We start from the raw sequence: 19,485 nt of genomic DNA, 5'->3' as shown, positions 1-19,485 counted from the left end.
TTGAGAGGTTCAAAAACACTCAATTATTTAGTGACCACTATCCATTCTTGGAAAAATGAGGGGACACTGTCTGGTATAAACTTAATTGCTGCCCTGTCCCCCAAAGTACAGGAATAGGTGTTGTCCTCATGTTTTAGAGAGAGAACGTGAACCTCAAGACCCTTTGAGATCAGCCCAGATCACGCCGTCTTTCCCCACGAACTGCAGTGACACCTGTGGTCCCCACCCAGAAGAGTGGAGGTGCCAGGGCACAGCCAGCCCCAGCAGGAATGGAGACTGTCTTGCCCGAGGCCTGACTACGCATTAGAGCAATTTGAGGAGTGTTGTAAAATGTTCCCTCCAGGTTCAGCAATCCCAGAGATATGTCTGGAGAAGGATCTTCATATAATATGAAGGAAGGACCAGGAAAAGAGAATGTAAATCTTCAGATATTGATAATCTGGAAAATGTATCAATCCTATTAATGACTGTAGGATAAATAAGCAGGAAATGAAACTGGGTACTTCTGCCTCATAATTTCTTGTTCATATCCCAATGACACACATACAGGTACATTTATCCTCTCCTGTGGACAGCCAGTCGTATGGACACCACTGCAGGAAGATGTATGGGAGGCAGGGTCAGTGACCTCTGAGTGCTGCAGGAGGCTGAGTGCTGCCTCTCCAAGGACTGCACCTTTGGCTCTCTCCTGCCATTGCTTTCCATCACTAACTCCTCCCCTGAGTTTGTTCAGGACCCTGTTTTCAGCATCCCTGTGATCACAGACATTTTTTGCTGATTCCCTGCTAGGTTGCCTGCTATGAAAATAGCACTTTGTCACAGTTGCTGGTTTATTGGGGGAGCAAGAGACCCCTGTGTAAAGCTATGGGAAAGTGGTCTCTAGCACCCTGTCTGCCTTAAAAGTCTTGCTTGCAGTTTCAAAAGGAACTTGAACTAAAACCACCAAAAAACTATCCAGAAAACACTGACTGTACATTAAGTTTTGTGATTGTTCCCACATCCCTTGTAATTCTCAGCCGCAGCTCTGTACTAGAGGCTAGATACACATGGTGGGCGTTTTTCTTCTTGCTAGCAGTGGGATAGCAGGAATGCAAGCTTCCCTTTCAAGTCCAAAATCAAAGTATTGACAGTAAGAGAGGAATGTGTTTTGAGGTTGTATCTTCCCTCAAAACAAGAAAACTGTCTAACTCCAAGGCTTTTCCCAATACCGTTTTATTCTTGTCATGAATTTATTTGTACTGTTTTCCTTTTCTCCATACAGGAAATAAGCCTACGCCTCTCTCACACTTTAATATGCTTGTCACACTATCTGTGCAGAAACATTTCAGACTCTTTGTACTCAGCACTTCATTTCTCAGCCATGTCTTTTCAAGAACTGGCAGCCTGCATGATAACTTTAAAAATAATTTATTTCATATTGCAACAATCCTGTATACTTGAGCTGTCTTGAACCTCTCCTTGCTTCTTCTGGTGTCACACTGTAATAGTGATCTTGTTTCTGTCTTCTCGCAGGTATTTGTTTACTTGCAGGGCAGCAGGTACTATTCTATAGTTTGCAGTGTGGGTGAGCAGATGGGGTGGGTGTGCACAGATCGTGGAATTTCTGAACAGACCCCTCACTCGTGTGGTCACTTTCGATTTGCAGGGGACTGAAGATCACACTTTTGGCTTTTTATTTCTATGTTCTTGTTCTTCTATGGTTGTTATTTTTAAATAACAATTGTTCTGGTTTTACTATTTAAATAACAAATGCAAGTGTTCTGCAAAGTTTTGGCTTCCTGGAGAGGGAGCTTCCCCTTTGTAATATGCTTTTCAAAATGTGCCAACTCATTCCCTGGGCAAGCTTGTTTCACTTTCCATTTGCTTTTCTGATGCTGGGTTTTCATAAAACGGGAGTTTCAGTTTTCCAAGTAATTTCTATCGCTTTCATTTTTAATTTTTTTTTCCCTACCTAAAGCTGAGAAAGAGTTATTTTACGCTGCTCATGACACAGCCTTGTTGTTTGGGAGAAAGAGGCTGGACATGGCAAGTGCACAAAGTGCGCAGCATAAAGATACCAGAACCATATTTCAGCGAGCAGCTAAGGTGGTGACAGTCACGTTGCTTATCAGCATGAGACTCTGTATGGACTTTCCTTCTGAGAATAAAAGGTGAGAGTAAAAGGTGAAACAGTGCTAATATAACCTGCTTAGCATGATTTTCCTGTGCAGCCCTAGTTTGAAAATGGGGCCAGAAGCAGGAGGCAATGGAAAGCTGGGTGTGTTACCGTGGGTCAGCAAAAATCACTTTCAGTCCCTGGTCCAGGTACTTTTATCTTGCTCAGATAGTTCTATGCAGCACTGCTGACTGCAATGTAGACATATATGCACTCTTTTGAAAAACCAACTGCACAGTATAATTAATCCTCTTATTTGATGCACAATGTTACAGTTAAGAAGAAAAATTATGATGTATGCTAACCACTAGAGTTAATGGCAGTCTGGGTTTAGCCTTGCAGACATCTCCAAAGGAGAGTATGACTCATTGCTCAGGGACTTTTTTTTTTTTTTTAACCATCCTCGTTATACTGAGGTTGGGGAATTCCAGTGTGATGAGAGAAAAATTTCTATTTCACTGCCACAAATTTATGAGGTTTGATGCCTCCATTTTAAGATCTGCCTAGTTCAGATCAGTTATACTAGCTGACCCACTGAAGCCCTGGGAGGTGGACAACCTCTATTTCTGGTGGCCAGATGCCTCACTTTGAGAGATAAGGCCAGAAGGCAAGAAAAGCCAAAGTTCAAGCCAAGCACCTGCCAACGTACCTTTAAGCTATATTTATGCCTTCCTGGGTGGGACATGGTACAGGGAGCAGCCTGTCTACCAGGGCTTGTGAGAGCATGGAGTTTTCCTTCCTTCTGGTCTTGGCTGTGCTTCTGCATAACTGCAACCTAGGAAAGATGGCACAGCCCACACCCCTGTCGTGCTGCTTTTCTGAAAGGCAGGCATTTAATTCTTTTATATATGTGGAGCCTGGCCAAAACATGGCAATGAGCAACACACTGTTGCAGCATGTCAGATCTGTACACAGATAGCACAGACACAAGTCATTTATACAATGTTATGCCTTAATCAGTCCATAGGTGTACAAATTTGGTGCATGGCTACTAAAGCAGCCTGAAGGTTTGCCTTTGAAAACCAGCACAGCGAGGGGATTTTGGCAGTATAGTAGTGGCAAGCTTATTGATTAGACACTTAGAAAGTGCTGAAAAGTTATGAGGCAAGAGGCTCCAAAGTGGGGTGGAAGGTTGTTACAAGTACTTAGCATCTATGTGGTGCTTGAGACCTGGGGAAGAGCTGTACACCCTAAACTCGGTCTGGGCTTGGCAACAAAACATGCTCTGTCCTTCAGATCTCTGACAGGTCAAGTCTATGAAAGGCTTTAAGTTTTTGAAGCTAATCTAAGTCCTGCCTTTCCTTTCAGGGTCCTGCTTTCTAGCTGTTTTCAAGGGTCACGTGTTGCCCTCCCAGGCACCTTGCTTCCAGCAACATGACCTTTTGGAGCAACCCTACACAGCTGTGTGCACCCAGCCTTGACCAAGTGTTGATTGCCAGTGCCTGACACCCTGCTGCCAGATCTGCCCTGCCCTTTCTACACCCCTGGGGCCAGGTGGCAGCAATTGGACCCTACCCCACACACCAGCACACCCTGGCTGGCTGGTGGGAGTGAGCCTAGGCAGGCCTCCTCTGTTCTGGCAAACTCTTAACACTGGCTGGAGATTCCCTGTAGGGAACTGATTGCGGATCGAAAGAAGAAAGTCATTCTGCTTATTGCGTGACCTGGAAAAATCAAACCTTTCCAGCGAGGACTCCTTGTCTGTTGAAAGATTTTGTGAAACTGCATAAATGGATGTGTGGGTGGGAAAAGCCTCACTGCAAAGCAGCCAGCACTACTAGTTCTTTGAATGTATGAGCCAAGCCCTCTGTGCTCTGTGATCGAAGAAAGGTAAGGTGTCTTTTTTCAGGAGTGTGCTCTCCCTTTTAGTGATTTATTAACCTGAGTAAAAGAAAACCTAAAAAGGTTGCGCAATAAGAAGGAAAAAGTCGTACGCTATGTGGGGTTTTTATGTTTTTTAATGACAATGATGTTTTCATTGTATCAATTCCTGCATTAGAAAAGCTAGCATTGCACACTTGCTTATGGAGACTTCACAGCTTCTGCAGGTTGCCTTCCAAAAATCATGGTTCTGCTGTGCTGCTTCAGCTCCTGCTTATTTGAAGGTTTTTAACATTAGAAAAGGCTTGCAATCATTGCAGGGAACAAGGGAAATAATAATTTTTACTTAGCACTGAGAGCTTTTTCGTAGAAAACTGGCACATATATACACACACATGGGTACTTTTATACAAGGGAGAAATCCCATTTACAACAGAGTAGAATTTAATTCCACAGCAACACCTATATTCCAAACTAATCAGGTGTATATTATATAATAATTTGTTCAAGTATTCTTCCTAGTACACTTCATAGACTCTTAACACCAGAGTTTTGACTTTGACAAATGCAACATCCCACAATTTTAATGTAAGCAAAACATGACATCAATTAAGTAATACAGGACCATACATTTAGACTAAACCCTTTCTTCAAATAATGACTACTTTTTTCTTCTGGTAGTGAATCTTATAGCTGGACTCTTATATTGTAGCTTTTAGTTAAATAAGCCATAAAACTGCTCCCAGTTCTTAACAACCAAAAAAATGCTAAAACTTTTTTTAAAGGAAAGATATTGCTACAAAAATCATAATTATTTCTTGTTCATATTATAACTTCCTTGAATCAATCAGAACTGCCAATGAAAATGGCATTTAAAAGCTTTGTTATTTATATTGTTAGAAAAATACTAATTCAGTCAGAAATAATTGTCAAATGATTCTGTCCTATGTCTCTTCCAAACTACCAGAATAGGTTTTACTTCGCTCAGCACTATCATTGTAACAGTTTCCACCCTCCTGAGTGCAGGTTTGGCTTTGCTCAGTGTCATCATTATAAGACTGTCCCCCATCCTGACACCTGGAAACAGCTGCCTTCAGTTTTTCCTCAATTTTATCAGCTGCAGTGCACATTTTAAACTCTCTCAGGCTGCTTATTAGGGTTCCATAGGCTCCTTTTATCCCATGTCTTTGATACCAGACTTGAAACAGCTTAATCTTCTGTTCAGATGTATCACTAAAATAATCCCGAAGAGTTTGATCTATGACAGGTTCTGGTACTTTGTGATTACGAACAAATGTCTTGACTTCTTGGAGTGTCATCTCCTCCACAATACCAGCAACATGGCTGCTCAGGTCAACATCTAGAAGCATAAAATGAAATTAATGCTCTTGGCACTTACATCTTACTGCTTTTTATCACATGTGGTCAGAGTTGATACTTTTCCTATCCAAAACAGATTAAGTTTCAGGTATTCATGACTATCTTTTACATGTGATTTTTTACAATATATAGAGAGTCTGCTTTTACATATTCCTACCAAATGCTAGGTAATTCAGATATTTAGGGTTGCATCCATATTGCTTTCTACCACTTGAAATAGAATCTCAGTTCCCAACGTAACCTATTCTGTCCTCCTCTATCAGTAAAGGCTGGTCATCCCTCATGTACCTGTTTTGCTGAAAATAGCTTTGGGAAAGGTCCTGGAACAGGACAGGTCTTTTGTTGTCATACAGCCTTGGAGCTTATGTTCTTTTCCTATTGTGTGTTACTACTGTGGATTTGCCCTTGAACATAAGGTAGGTTTCTGTGATCCCATTGCTGTATGTGGGACTACGCCACTATTGTAATTATCCATGATCATAGAAATCCAGTTTGCTGCCTCCTAGTGTCTGTACCACATGCAGAATAGAAATTCACCTATTGTCAATTAGTAATTGTTTTCTATACAACAGAAGTTCCTCCTAAGGCAAAACTTTCATAATACCATTAAATGCCTTAATAAGCATAATATGAACTGTCATTTCTTTAATAAGTGTTGTGCTAGAATGACAGCTCTAGGCAGTGGCAAAGTCTACATAAAAAATACCCTTTTTTAGTGTAGGATTTACATGTCTGTATTTTTTTTTTCTTCTATAGAATTTTGAGAAATTATTTGTCTCCTACCTGTGTATATGAGAGGTACATTCTCCTGAAAAGAGAAGCAAGAAAGAAATGAGTAGAAACAAGTTTTGTAAAACACCAACCTTGTAGAAGAGGATAAACACATTTTATGACACTTGACTTCCGTAATTTTCTTTTAGTTTTCTCCACGATTCCCCTGTTTTATAAGCGAGGGAATCAGATCAGACAGACAGGTCTCTTTTGACTTGGGTAAGCTTGGGGAATTGCCTCACAACTGCTATTGCCTAAAAGTACTCATGGGGATAGGTACCCTGGGTCAGCGGATGCCTGATGATATATGGAATTTTGATCTTGGTCATGTAACGTAGGAAGCATGTCAACAAATCCTGAAGAAATAATACAGGGTTTCTCTTACTTCTCCCAAAAGAGTCCTTGTGGTGAAACTTACTTCATTAATGTCATAGAAGAGAGGCATGCTTGGGGAGTCCAGTATAATTTAAATGGAACAAAGTTCCTTGCATGAAGGTGAGGTTTTTGTGATCTAAGCAACAATACTTACATAAGAAACCTCTGTTTTGGGGATTACTTCACCTAGGTTCTCCTTGATAGTAAGACCCCTCTGTTTTCTCTTGTCTGAAACAAAAAAGCATTTTTAAAATCCAGGACAGAGTAGATCAAGAATATAAAATTATATCTGAAAAAGCAACTGAGTATCTTATTCAGAGTATGATAGGAATAAGGAATAGGGAATCACTTACAGCAGATTATTGCTCCAGCTATTAGTGGTAGTAGTACTACTAACACAATTATCACAGCAATGGCCTGCCCTGTCACTCCTGTTTCTGTTGGAACATTAGAAACATTACATGGAAGTTAAGTCAAGAAATGCAACACAGCAACACACTAAATTTTAAACAAGATTGCGTCAGATTATAAAAACCATTCCGTTGTCTCCTAATAGCAGAAGCTACCTCTTTGTTAAAGTCTTACCTATCATGAGTCACCCCTAAAAAGGAGCAATAGCTCCTACATCTACACAGTCAGTACAGGGCTGAGTAAATATGATGCTCTGAACTGTCAGGAATCACTATGGGCCATTGTGTAGAACAGTACAATTGCAATAGCCTCTCAAAATACAGCAGATGCTAGACCATGCTAGGTTTTAAAATGGTACCTTTCATTCCACACACAGTGTCTGAAGTTGAAGTACATTGTTTTTCAACTACGCCGCTTTCACATCTGCAGAAAACATGAACAAAAATTATGGAGTTTGTTTCTCTCTTTTTAACTCTGTCAAGAGAGAAAATAAAAGTCTTCTAACACTTTTTATCAGCTAAATATTTCATATATCAAGATGCTGAAGTTTGGAATTTAACAGGTATGAAAATGGCACGGAAAGGTATGGGAGTGGAAAAAAGTGTGGAAATTATTTTCTAGATGTAACAATAGATCACACAAAGACAACAGGAAAGCTCAGATACTTCACTACATTTTTTTGAAAAGTATATACAGACTTGGTGGATGTATACAAGTTTTTCTACGTGCCTTTGGAAAGCCTGCATGGATGGAAGTTAAGTTGACTGAGCTAAGTCACCTCAACAAGCTAAGTGCAAAGGAAAACTAGTATGTTTTCCCTCAGGTTGTACATTACCTTAGCCTCTGTCTTGAAACTGGCTGGAAAAAAGGTGTGATAATATAAGATATTAATAATTTCCTATTTAACAATGAAGGCATAAACTTACATGGTACATGGATTGCAATGGCTACACGGTACAGAAGAATTGCAGAAATGGTTCTTTGCACAGGTGCATTCTGTGTTCTGTGCTGGGGTACAGTTCTTTGCAACCTCCAAACCTAAAATAAATTTCTTAAAGGTTGTTAGTTTGAAAAAAGTAGGCTATAAAAGCAGACCTCTGCTCACAAGCTCTTGTCCTCAGACTTACGGGCTTTTAGCTCTACCACTGCTGGCGTTGGTGAGGCTTAATTCTAAAAACATAGCCTTTATAAGGAGTGCTGCTGCCAGAGTACTGGAAATAAGGAGCTGGCAATGAGACCTCTGCTGGCCAAGAGCTCAAAAACCTGACCACACAGCAAAGTACTTGCTCGAACCAGACTCATGTGGCTTCTCCAAATGTCAGCTTCCTTCTCATATTCGGAAGTATAAAGCCAGAAGGAAACTCAGATCACATAGCCCATCTCCCTGCTTGATGTCAGAGCCAGGTTCTTTACCCTCCCTGACAGACAAGAAGTTTTATCTCTTCTTAAGGCCCTCCAATGGAGAGGAATTCCACTCCACCTTTTAGCTAACACATTCCCTGCTTAAGTATCAACACAAGTGAATTAATTTTCTCCTGTCCTCAGTGTATATGATGAAGCTATCTTCATCTATGAAAAATTATTTCTGCATTAAAAATTACTATGAAAGCTATTTTCATAGGCATATAGGAGTAGAAGCAAACTTTTGAGTGATCACATTCAGTGCCCTGCTGTAATGGGAAACCATGATAACTTTCAAAATTTGATGAAGCTCTACTGTGAAACCAGTGCTGAAGCCATTCATGGAAATCTCAAACATGAATGATCCTAAGAATGGTTCTCATGGAACTTCAGTGGTAATTTTCCTCCCGCCTAATTTCTTCTACTGACTTCTCTTCAACTACATTATAGTCTGTGTGACAATGTGGCTAGTCATCCCATTACCCATTTTTACCACTTCAGTTTAACTAACAGTTTGCTTTGTGGCCCTGTACAAAATACTGAATTGTTTTGCTGTACTTAACTTCATTACCCATCCAAAAATGTTTATTATAGTAGCTAATGAGAGGAAAATATTCTATACATGTGGAGGTGTTACAGGAAGGGGAAAGCACTAAAGACTGATATTTCAGCAGGTGATCAGAGTACAACCATACTGGAGTTAAGAGCTGTCTCTCTGCCCACTAAACTCGATTTTTGGATATGAGGAATGCAGAACTATCATTCCCTAAATCCAACTATACTAGAACTACAGGACACCTCTTGGAACTGGTAGGATATCAGTTTAATGGATTTAAAAAAAAAAAAAAATCTGTGATGGGTATTTATGCAAAAGGTAGTGAATTTCTGGAACCTGGTGTCCCCCAGCAGGTTCATGCACAAAGGGCTCCCAAATAGATACTTAAATTACTAGGTAGGGATGGACCTTCTTATGTCCTCTCCTACAGCTATGGATGCTGGTAGACTTTGCAGGGAACAGACCACAGAAAGTAAAGAGGTTTGTTTGTGTTTTCTCTAAATAGCATCTCTTGCCTCCACTGCTGAATGCAGAATACTGGGGTAGGTGGACCATTGGTCTGACCCCATCGGGCATGCCCCACAGTCTCATAATTGACCCTATATCCCACACACCATCTTGAATGCATGAAAGATATCACTCTATCTGCTCCATCAATTTTAAATAATATTATTAATTACATGAAAGACTACAGAAGAAACCATCGGGAATTCTCCCATTCCTGCTTCTTACAACACCCCTCTTTTAAATAGAGGGCAAAGAAGAGACAGCACTTTTCTTCCTTGACTCTAACCAGTTTGTATAGGGTCTGCTTTGCAAGGACTGCTTTGGTTGAGCAACAGCAGATATAGGGAGAAATAATGGACCAACATAGCTTGTTCTTCTTCCTACTTTGTGCTTGATGAAAGGGAACTGGATGATAAACTGTCATAAATTCCTTCACGTACTACCACTGAAACATTTTAATCTGCATGCTACCCACTATTCAGGGACTGTGAAGATTTTTCAGTCAAATCCTGTATCAAAAAAGAGTCACTGCTAGAGTTGCTATTTCTATAGACGCACCGAATACGCTGTCACATGAATGGCATCTCAAACACTTGTTCAAATCGTTGACATGATCTGTGTACTCCTTTCCATTTTCACATGCAACACAATGTTTGTTAGTATTTGTTGGGCAGGTGATATTTTTAACAAAACCTGTAGAGACAGAAAGACAAGAATTAAGATTCGCAATACATCTGAACAGAAGCCATCAGCTCTAAGACCTATGTCTGACTTTCTTTGTAATCCCTAATACTTTTTGATTTACAAATATGGACAGAATCTATACTGTTTATGCATACATATATGTTCTTCAGGAATGTAGTATATGTAAGATCTGATTTCCCTCCTCTTCCTCCAATTTAGGACTGAAGAACACACCAAACAAAACTGTATGTGCAAAATTGGAAAACCCACGAATATATGGAGTCTGGTAGGCAAAAAAGCCTGTGCTTGCACTTTTTTAACCTCTCTCAAAGATGCGTGTGTGATTCTTGGTTCTTTTGTGACAAGCATGTTATGTGAGAACTACTATCTGTAGTGAAAAGTTCTTGGTGCACTGAGCTCAATAAATACTTTTCAAGTGTCTGATGTCCTGTAATAGAGAAAGATACAGCTACAATGAAGCACTGCATCCAGGAAACTGCAGCATGCTGCTTAGCTATCCCAGCAGAAAGCAATTGTGCATGTTGTGGTTTCCATTCTTAATGACTTTTCAACACTGTCTTAATGATACTCACCACGTTCACATTTCTTGCAACACTGATCACCTAAATTGTATTCATCCAGCTTACACTTAATTTCCCTCTTAGCAATGATCCTTCTTGTAATTAATTTATTGTATGCTATGTGTACTAGAGCTTCAGTATCATTTTTGCACTGAGTTTCAATAATTAAGACAACCACCTAGGAGAGAAGAACAGCGAGTTATACAAAAAACCTGTCAAGGACTGTAGGTGTGTTTTACTGCTAGCACAGAGCTACATCAGTACTGTTACTTCATTGCTAAACATTGATAATCACCCCCTTATTAAAGTTGTTGATTACTTCAGAAGAGTTAATGGACATTGAGGACACAGATTTAATGCTATCAACCCTACCACAACATTTGAACATTAATGCTTGAGAACAGGCCGATATATCTGAGTTGTAGCAGATGACCTCATATGCCTAATTATAGTGCAAAGGAGCTCCCATTATTTTCTTAAAGAGCTTTCTCTGCCTCAGATCACTGTGCCTAAATCTGCCCTTTCTTAGCCAGTAATAATAATCTTCCACACAGAACTTCCTTAATTCAAATGATACCTTTCTTAATTTCTTGCCACCCTACTGTTGCTTGCAAACTGAACAGTATTAATGCATCTTTGAAGAAAAAAAAAAAAAAAAAAAAAAGAAATGTTTTAATCTCGGCCAGAAATACCCTATTTCTAAAATTATCTTGTTCTCACTTTGGTTTCCAACTCAATTATTTTTCTCCTTAGTAGATGATGCCTACGTATTCCTGAAACTATCACTCTCCTTTCAAATTCATTTATACCCTGACCTATTTCTTTGAACGCACCGTCAAGTTGAATTGCGTAGTGCTTGTTTTTTAAATTTTTTTCCTGTTACTAGTCAGTAGTAACTTTTACTAGCCATCACTGTCCTGCCTATTTTCATGATAATAAGAAAGCACTGTGGATCAAAAGCCAAACCATTCTTTTTTTCTCTTTTGGAATAAGGTGGGAAAATGAGAAGGATAGATACTTTGCCTCCTTCTTGGCAATGCCTTGTGGGGAATTCTGTATATACTTTGCATGCACTAAGTCTGATGAGACTGTCTGTATAGTGGAGCTATGTAATGCTTGTTGGCAGGAGAACCAGATTCCCTCCTAAAAATATTATCATGTAGGACACTGTGAAGACAGCCAGCCTCTGTTTACTTAATCCAGTTTCTGCTGATAGTTTGGACTGATTTTAACATTTTCACGATTTATTTTACTTGTGTATTACTAACTATCTGTGTGGACCTGTAACAGAAAAATTAAGACAGTCCTTGTCTTGAAGAGTTTGAAGTCTTAACATCTAAACTGAGCTCTACAGTCACTGTTCTTGCTCCTCTTTAATTAAAAAAATATTGTTTCGTATGTTACAAAAGACTCAGATACACACTGTGAGGGATACTGAGGAAGGGGGGGAAAATTATGCCTGTGAAGAAATGGAACAATCCTATTATCCTTGGCAAAAATGAAAGAATAGGCCAAGTTGTGAAGGAGAGGGGGAGCAGGGTACCTTTTTTGGAAAGGAGATTAGTGGGGAATGAGGTGCAGTACAAAGGAACTGCCAAATCCTCATACCAGTGGTGCACTGCATGGACTAAAAGTCCTACAGATCACAGATTCGCTCAAATTTTACATCAACATGCAAAACACCTTGACTAGAATCACTTACTTTTAATTTCATCTTGGGTATTTGAAGGAGGTTAATTCTGAATGGTTGATTATCTTTGAACACTTTTGAATTGCAGATTAATAGAAATTTGACTGTATTAATGCTAACAACAAGGGACATATATATTTAAGGAATTCTCTAAAAATTTGAGGACTGGTTATTTTTATTGTTACACTTCTTTTTTTTTTTTTTTTTTCCTGCCAGAGGGTGATATTTAATGGCTGATTAATTCAATCTTTGTGATTTTGTGTGAAACTGCTTGGATGCTGACTGTAACTTTGGTTACATGCAGAAAACTCTTTGATTATCTTGAATATTAACTTACTGAAAAATGGGTTTGGATTTCAAACTAGGCTCTCAAGTAAAGAAAGTGTTATCTGTGGCTAATTAAAGTAACCAATGACCACTGACTTCTAAAAGCAGCCACTTCTTTTGATCCTCTAGTCTATTCGGAGGTGGGAAGGTGAAAAGCATTTTCTTTCCTTAGCAGCCCTGTTTTAAAATTCATATAATATTAGTTACTAGACCTGAAGGAGAAGCTTCAGCTGCTAAAAAAGCAGTTTAGTACTTGAGAAACTGTGGGTACAGATGCTTGGCCGGTCACTTCCCCCATTGAGCGCGCTCTCTTCCTTTGCTGCCAAAGCCTTGAGGGTGCTCTTCTCTGAATCCCAGTATAATGTTGTCAAAAGGCTAGAAGTTAATATAAGGCCTTAACAGAAGCCGTCAAATGGATGTGCCAAATTAGCGTGATTTGTTTTTATTTTGCCCGGGAGAACCATCTTACTAAAAACTGAGATAGAAAGTCCAATTAAAAAGTAGCTACTAAAACATAGTCAGGGACATATGTCCAGTCTGATTTGGGTTTCCCTGAAGCAGGGTGAAGCCCTGCACCTCCATCGCTCCTCTGCCACGTGTCAGATTAGGTTGAGGGAGGGGATGGTCACAGGAAAACACCGGGGGGACATGCGTTGCCCTGGCTCTCAGAGCTGGATGATCGTGACACCCTGACCAGCCTGCCTGCCACAAGGCCTCAGCCAACAGAAGAGTCTGGAAGAGAGGTGGCTGCTGGGGCAGGGAGGCCCTAAGGCAGCATGATGGATCTTTGGCTACTCCGGGAAAGCCGATGGTGCCAGAAGGCTTCCAGCCCTGAACGCAGGTGGCATGGCCGGGGCACGTGGCAGGCCAATGCAAACACCGCTTGTGGCGTGAGGAAGTTGGTGGGGAAATGACTTCTCCATCTCCCCATGCTGACGGAGGAACTGTGACTCAGCAGGGTGAGTCAGGAGTGTGGCACCGGCCCCGCCGCCTGCTCCCTGCTGCGCTCGAACGCCACAGCCAATGCTCTGATGAACCTGCCCTGGCTCAGCGGCGCTTGCCCTGCTGCGAGGGCCCAGCTCCCTCCTCCTCACCTGCCCTCACAGCCACACCTGCGAAGCTCTGCACCCACAGGGACACCCTGCATCCTGCTTTCAGCACTTTAATCTCCCCCTTTTTTAGAATAGAGAAGTCAAGCCATTTTGGGGGGGAAAGGAGGAACGACCCTGGGCAACAGCAAAGAAAAGAGGGAGAATGAAGATTACCACAGCCCTAACACGCCTACAAACAGTACCTGGGCACAGCAGAGAAACTGAATGGCACCAGCGAAGCACAGAGCATGCACAAAGAAAGAAAATGTCCAGAGTTGTGCAGAAAATGGAATATAATGAAAGAAGAAAACATTTTTCCGAATTACTACTATCAGTAAAACTGCTGACTTTTTTTTTGTGTGTGTTTACTGAACGTCTGCAACCACCATGCGTGCACAGACACAGCCTTTCCTCATGCAAACTCTCTGCCTCTTGCTTATGCTTTTATACAAACGAGCTATGCTGAAACAGTGAAGGGGGACAGAAATATAACACTTTTTTGATGGAAGCCCTCTGCTGCCACTCATGGAGATGAACTTCCTGGTACACTTACAAGAAGTGGGGATCACTTCTCAGAATTTGACATTTAAGCAGCACCAAACACCTACATCAGTTCTGCTTGCAGGGATGTCTTACACTGCCTTCCTGTACAAGAAATAATGAGAAAACTGTGGAGATTTTTCAAAGCAACACTCTAATTTTTTCAAACTTTTCTCCTCCTGCTTAAAAGCAGTCCATTTCCTATATAAAAATTTTGGTGTGGCTTATAGGAAAAAAAGTCAATAGTTATTTAGTTTCCTGTGCATACCTTAATTACTTTCCTTATTGTCACTGAGCAGTGAGTGCTAATAGCAGAAAGGAAGCACTTTAGGGGCTTTTACATAAGCAGGGGTGATAGGTGCTTTTTTCATGAGGTGTACATTCAAACGGCAGCTGTATGTTTTCAGCCTAAAATGACTCACAGAGGCTCTCTTCTACCTTTCTCATCTTAACCTAAAAAACAGTTGTCATATCTAAACTGAAGACTTAGACTGAATTAAGCAGTCAATGGGAATAAAATCAATCAATCAAGGGTATCTGACCTTAGCAGAATCCATAAAAATTATCACATGAGCTCAAATTTTTTGGTTTCTCTCCTTTTGCATTGCCCAGGCATTTAAGAGAGCTTTCTACCTCCTCCCCCTTCTTCACTCCTACAGAGTCCTCCAAAAGGCTTTCACCAACAGGCATCTGCTAAGGAGACTTATAAAACCTGTTTTCATTGTGTTTCCAGGGCAGAGTGACAAGAACTTTAGTTTCTTTGAAAACTCGTTTCATTTTGGGATTCTCAGGCCTCCAATTCTTCCTGTATCAGAGTATTCTTCATAGTGGGTCAACTTCCTTCAACTGAGAAGTTTCAGCAGACCTACCTTACGGGGATGTAATCTCAGCTTTGGAAGCGGGTGAACATGTTATTTGCATACAGGACTTTTTAAAGAAACTTCAAACCCTGAGAAAAAAAATGTTTCTGCTTTCTCCTGTTACCTTTATAATACATTTTATTTTTAGCAAACCAGTTCTCCCATTTCTAATCCATAGATGCCTATGGATGTGAAGGCTGATGCCTTCAGAACCTGGTGGGCCTTTTTTTTTCCACTCCACATTTATTACATGGGGCAACGTGCATGAGCTCATCAGGGGCTTTCTAAGTGTTAAAAAAAGGGGGAGGGAGGGATTTTTCTTCGTTTTTTGGCTAGTGGGAGCTGAGAAAAACTTTAACTCATTTTCTGAGTTTTGATTTGCTTCTGGTACTTTTGACACATGGTTGCTAGAATTAGCTCCATTTTAATAGTTTTCTATGTAATTAATCTCTCTTGTGTTAACCCTGTCAGGATGGCTATTTCAAAGAGTAAGTAATTTCATACTGTTTGTTAAGAGACTTCTCTGTTGCAGTTCTTTTACTATGGTAAGCGATTTCTGCTTCAAATATCTCCAGTATCTTTTTTCCCATCTTTTTGTCCCATCAAGGCAGAAGTTGATAGTTCGCACCAAAATAACCACTAAAAATAGTATTTCGTGTTCTAAATTCTTTTATGAGAGGGACAAAAAGAATCCATTTCCATCTTCTGAAACCCAGCAATGGGACTTGGGATTTCCCCGCAATTAGAAGCATCCTGAGCTTCTTAAGTTTCAGGTGAGATGCATGTGTTTGGTGCCTGTGAGAGTAAAAAGTCTCAGTTACTGTCCAGTGTCTTAAAATAGTCACTGTCCAAATTCAGTCCATTACTATTTCACATCTCAGTTGACTCACATGCAAATTATGGCAATATATTGGGGGATGGGGCTTGTATGGTTGGTCATTTTGTTTGTGTTTTTAATTTCCGTTTTTAGGAGTACTGTACTAGTGAACATCTAATTAATACTATACAATTTGAGAGAGTTGGAGCAATATTAACAGCTCCCACCTCACTTTGATGATGTTGTGGCTAAGGATGAATAATTGCTGGACAGCGCAGAAATTCAACAACTCTTTTCCCTTTTCCTTTTGTAACACAATACAGTTTTCTTGTTGGCACTTCCTCTTTGTTCAGTGAGTTGCCTCAAAGTAAAGGCAGTTAACTGTGGAAAAGTGAGCAGACAAATGTTTCCAGAATTGGGGCCCTTATACTTTTCGCTTGAGTTTTGGGTCATCCCATGACTTTATGACTATTTATATGTATACATTTAAATGTGTGCATTAGTTGTCTGGGAAATGAGAAAGAAGGGTCAGTGCAGTAATGCAGTAGTCCTGTTTTCAAAGGTATGTCTTCTAGAGTTCCAGAAAGCTGCCTGCTCTGTAGTCATATCAGGTAATTACAAAATATTTAGGTAACACTTCACTCTCTTAAGACGGCCTATTCCTTTAAAGTGTGTCTCTGAGTGGTATGTGGTTTTGAGGCTTGTTTTACAGGATAAAGTTAGGTGTTTTCTAACTACGTAGGCCATTGCTATTTTGCATGACTATTCCTGCAACTGCTTATACTTTAGTGCAACATGGAATTCCTTGTAAAATTGAGGTCTCAATTCAACAAACTGCATTCATGTTCTGGTTTAATCAAATTAGTATGTCAAATGCTGCCCATGTTTACTGATTTATAAGTAGTGTAACAACATGTTAATAAAAATAAAACCATAATTTCTTAAAAACAGAAAGTATGTGGGAGTGCTACAGTCTTTCTGAGGGGTACTGAAATTTGAAAACAAGTGGAAAATAAGAAATTATATTTGTTCTCTGGGAGCAGTGTAATAAAATTAAGTATTTTTTGATCTTATTTTATATTCTGAATAGTTCCAGGATACTGACCTAGACTGACATTTCTGCCAGTTTTTTGCTGCTCCTGTACAGGAATAGATAATACACACTTCTGTCAGCAGATGAAAATCCTTCTTTATATTTAACTATGCTCTGGTGCTTTGTGGAGGGGCATGGATATAACCCTCTCAAACACTTTAAGTAGTTTACTACCTGTTATATGGTAAATCAGGTCAGAATTTGAGTAGTTTTTACCTAAACACCTGATTTTAACCTGCCAAACCCCAAAGCAAACTGCATTCATTAGCAATGTAACCCCACCATGAAGAGATTTTTGAATGTGAGCTCCAGGCAGTTCTCTCTGAAATAGGTGAGAATTGGGGTTGGGGAAGCATTGTATATCGCGTCTACACTTCCAGGCAGGTCACAGCTCTGCTGTGCAGCAGGGCTCACTGCGACCTGCCTGATCCCCACTACCCTATGTCTGGGTTCTCGGGGCAGGGCTGCCAGAGCATAGGCAGAACCAGGGCATCTGCACTGGCAGGGTCTGGGTCTCCTGCCCAGGAGCCTGCTGCCACTACAGCTCTTAGGCCTAATGCACCTGTACCAGTGGAGATCCCGGTGCTGCAGACACTGAAACACTTCCTTACCTTTCTTGTTGACAGTAGCTCTTCAAAATGAGTGTTTGCGAAGGTAACTTTACTGATGGTGGTTAGGTACGTGACCTCAGCTCTGAAGCTGCAGAGACTCATACTGTGCGCCGGGATGATTAAGGCAAGAAAGGAAGGCCCTGCCCCACTACTGGACTTGGGCTATTTCTCTAGTTTTTCCGAGGTCACTGTCGGTAGTGATTCAAAACTCCTCCACCACGGGTATTCGCTGTTATGTTGCTTTACCAGATCACTTTGTCACAGATCCCTGAGGCGTAGGGCAAGTCAGCTTTCGCTAACGCAGTCTTTGCCCGGGCAGATACCCAGCCACAGACTGAACCGTGCTGGCTGCGCTGGGATGTGGAACCCACCCTGCCAGCGTCTCCGGCCGGGTCCCCGTGGCTGCGGACGCAGCGGTCCCTGGGTGCCCAGCAGCGATGGCACATGACCCGCTGTCCCTGGCAGCCACCTGCATCCATCCCTCTTTTCTTTCCCTCCGCTTTTCTGCAACACCCACTTCCCCTCATCTGGCACCCTAAGAAGTGACTATAGAGTCATAAAGTGCCTGAACTTGAAGTTGGGTTTTTTAAAGGGGGGGAAAAAAACCCCTCCTAAATGAACTGGCCGAAATCGCGGAAAACAGTTTGTTGCGGCCAGTGGCGATCAGAGACCTGGCAGCACCCCGTATCCCCCCACCGGCTACTGCTGGCCTCGCCGCCCTGCTGCGAGGCGCCGGCCCGCTCGCTCGCCCGGCCGGCCGGCCCGCTCGCCCGCCCGGCCCGCTCGGCCGCCCGCGCAGACACTTACGAGGAGCGGGGGAAGGAGTCTCCGGGCCATACCGCCGCTGCCCAGCGCTCTCTCACAACCTCGGCAAAACGAAAGTGGCCCCTCCCCACACGGAGCCGGCTCCTCCCATGTTGGTAAACACGAGGCGGGCCCGCCCCCGGCCCGGCGCAGCGCTGGGGGGCGCGGAGGTGCCGGCTGCGGGCAGGCGGCAGCGCTGCCCTGTGCCCGCCCTGGCCCTTGCCCGCCCTGCCCGCAGGTGTCGTCGTCGGCGCCCCCGGGTGACCCCGCAGGCATGGGACGGGCAGTTCTGCCCGCGGGCAGCCCCCGGCTCTCTGCGAAAGGGAGACAAGGGCAGGCCGGTCGGTCCCTTTGGGTGCCGCGGGCACCGCGCCTTCCACGGGGATCTTAAGTGTTTGGGCTGTATGGGGTCGAGTGCACCCACTTGTGAATGCCAGGCACGGCCCTGAGGTCACAAAGCGAAATGCCAGCAGACTTCGGGCTGGGCATGAGGCATTTGCTTCATGTGCTTCAACTGGTGAGTTGAGCAATTGTCTCCCCACCGAGGGCAAAAACTCCAGTTTTGGACTGTTGGTAAGGTCGGGCTTGGGGCAGGGAGTCCTGAATCCATAGGAGTGGAGCAGTCATCCAGAATAGGCTAAACTCACCGCAGCAGAAGCTACTGCATTTTGCTGTTCTATTGAAAGGATTGCTCAAACCTGTGGTTCTATTTTCTAGCTATTTCCAGTCACTCCTTGTGTATTTCCTGCAAGCTTTCAGTGGTTGAAATGCTGGTAGTCTGGCCTCCTTCATAGTGTTAGAAATAACATGATGGTGTTGGTTATTGATATGTGTTTTAATCTTTCAGGTTTTGACATGATGCCTTGGGAAGACCATGGTTGCAACTGAGCTGGCATTTTCATTTTAAACACCATTTTTCAGTGTTTATGACTCAGATTTTCAGAAACCCTTTAGATTTTCTGCTGGTATTGCTCTTGGCTGCCATACAGCTAAGCTGGGTTCGTAACATC

General features: G+C 42.0%; 2 protein-coding genes across 4 annotated transcripts in view; one reads left to right on the top strand and one right to left on the bottom strand.

Moving 5' to 3' along the window:
* The first annotated feature begins 1,873 nt into the window (after positions 1-1,873).
* The window catches only part of ACTA2 (actin alpha 2, smooth muscle), a 42,553-nt gene continuing 24,941 nt past the window's right edge, over positions 1,874-19,485 (top strand). The window contains exons 1-3 of one of the 2 annotated variants that reach the window (XM_074874884.1): positions 1,875-2,150; positions 3,464-3,985; positions 10,281-10,347. The gene's annotated coding sequence lies outside the window, so the exon portion shown is untranslated. Of the gene's footprint in view, positions 2,151-3,463; positions 3,986-10,280; positions 10,348-19,485 lie in introns of both variants that reach the window. The other variant, XM_074874886.1, reaches the window with a different exon arrangement.
* FAS (Fas cell surface death receptor) lies at positions 4,096-18,547 on the bottom strand. 2 transcript variants are annotated; one of them, XM_074874888.1, is made up of 9 exons: positions 18,479-18,547; positions 10,655-10,820; positions 9,936-10,070; positions 7,840-7,951; positions 7,272-7,336; positions 6,856-6,939; positions 6,657-6,730; positions 6,140-6,164; positions 4,096-5,336 (listed from the first exon to the last, which is right to left on the bottom strand). In XM_074874888.1, the coding sequence occupies exons 1-9, from the start codon at positions 18,506-18,508 to the stop codon at positions 4,921-4,923; spliced, it is 1,107 nt and encodes a 368-aa protein (XP_074730989.1). In that variant the 5' UTR covers positions 18,509-18,547; the 3' UTR covers positions 4,096-4,920. The 2 variants fall into 2 exon arrangements, with proteins under 2 accessions (XP_074730989.1, XP_074730990.1); XM_074874889.1 differs by lacking the exon at positions 6,856-6,939.

Source organism: Strix uralensis, chromosome 7 (genome assembly GCF_047716275.1).
Source record: "Strix uralensis isolate ZFMK-TIS-50842 chromosome 7, bStrUra1, whole genome shotgun sequence".
NCBI classification, from domain to species: Eukaryota; Metazoa; Chordata; class Aves; order Strigiformes; family Strigidae; genus Strix; species Strix uralensis.
Note: the sequence above shows the minus strand (reverse complement) of the source record. Positions and strands in the feature narration are given on the sequence as shown.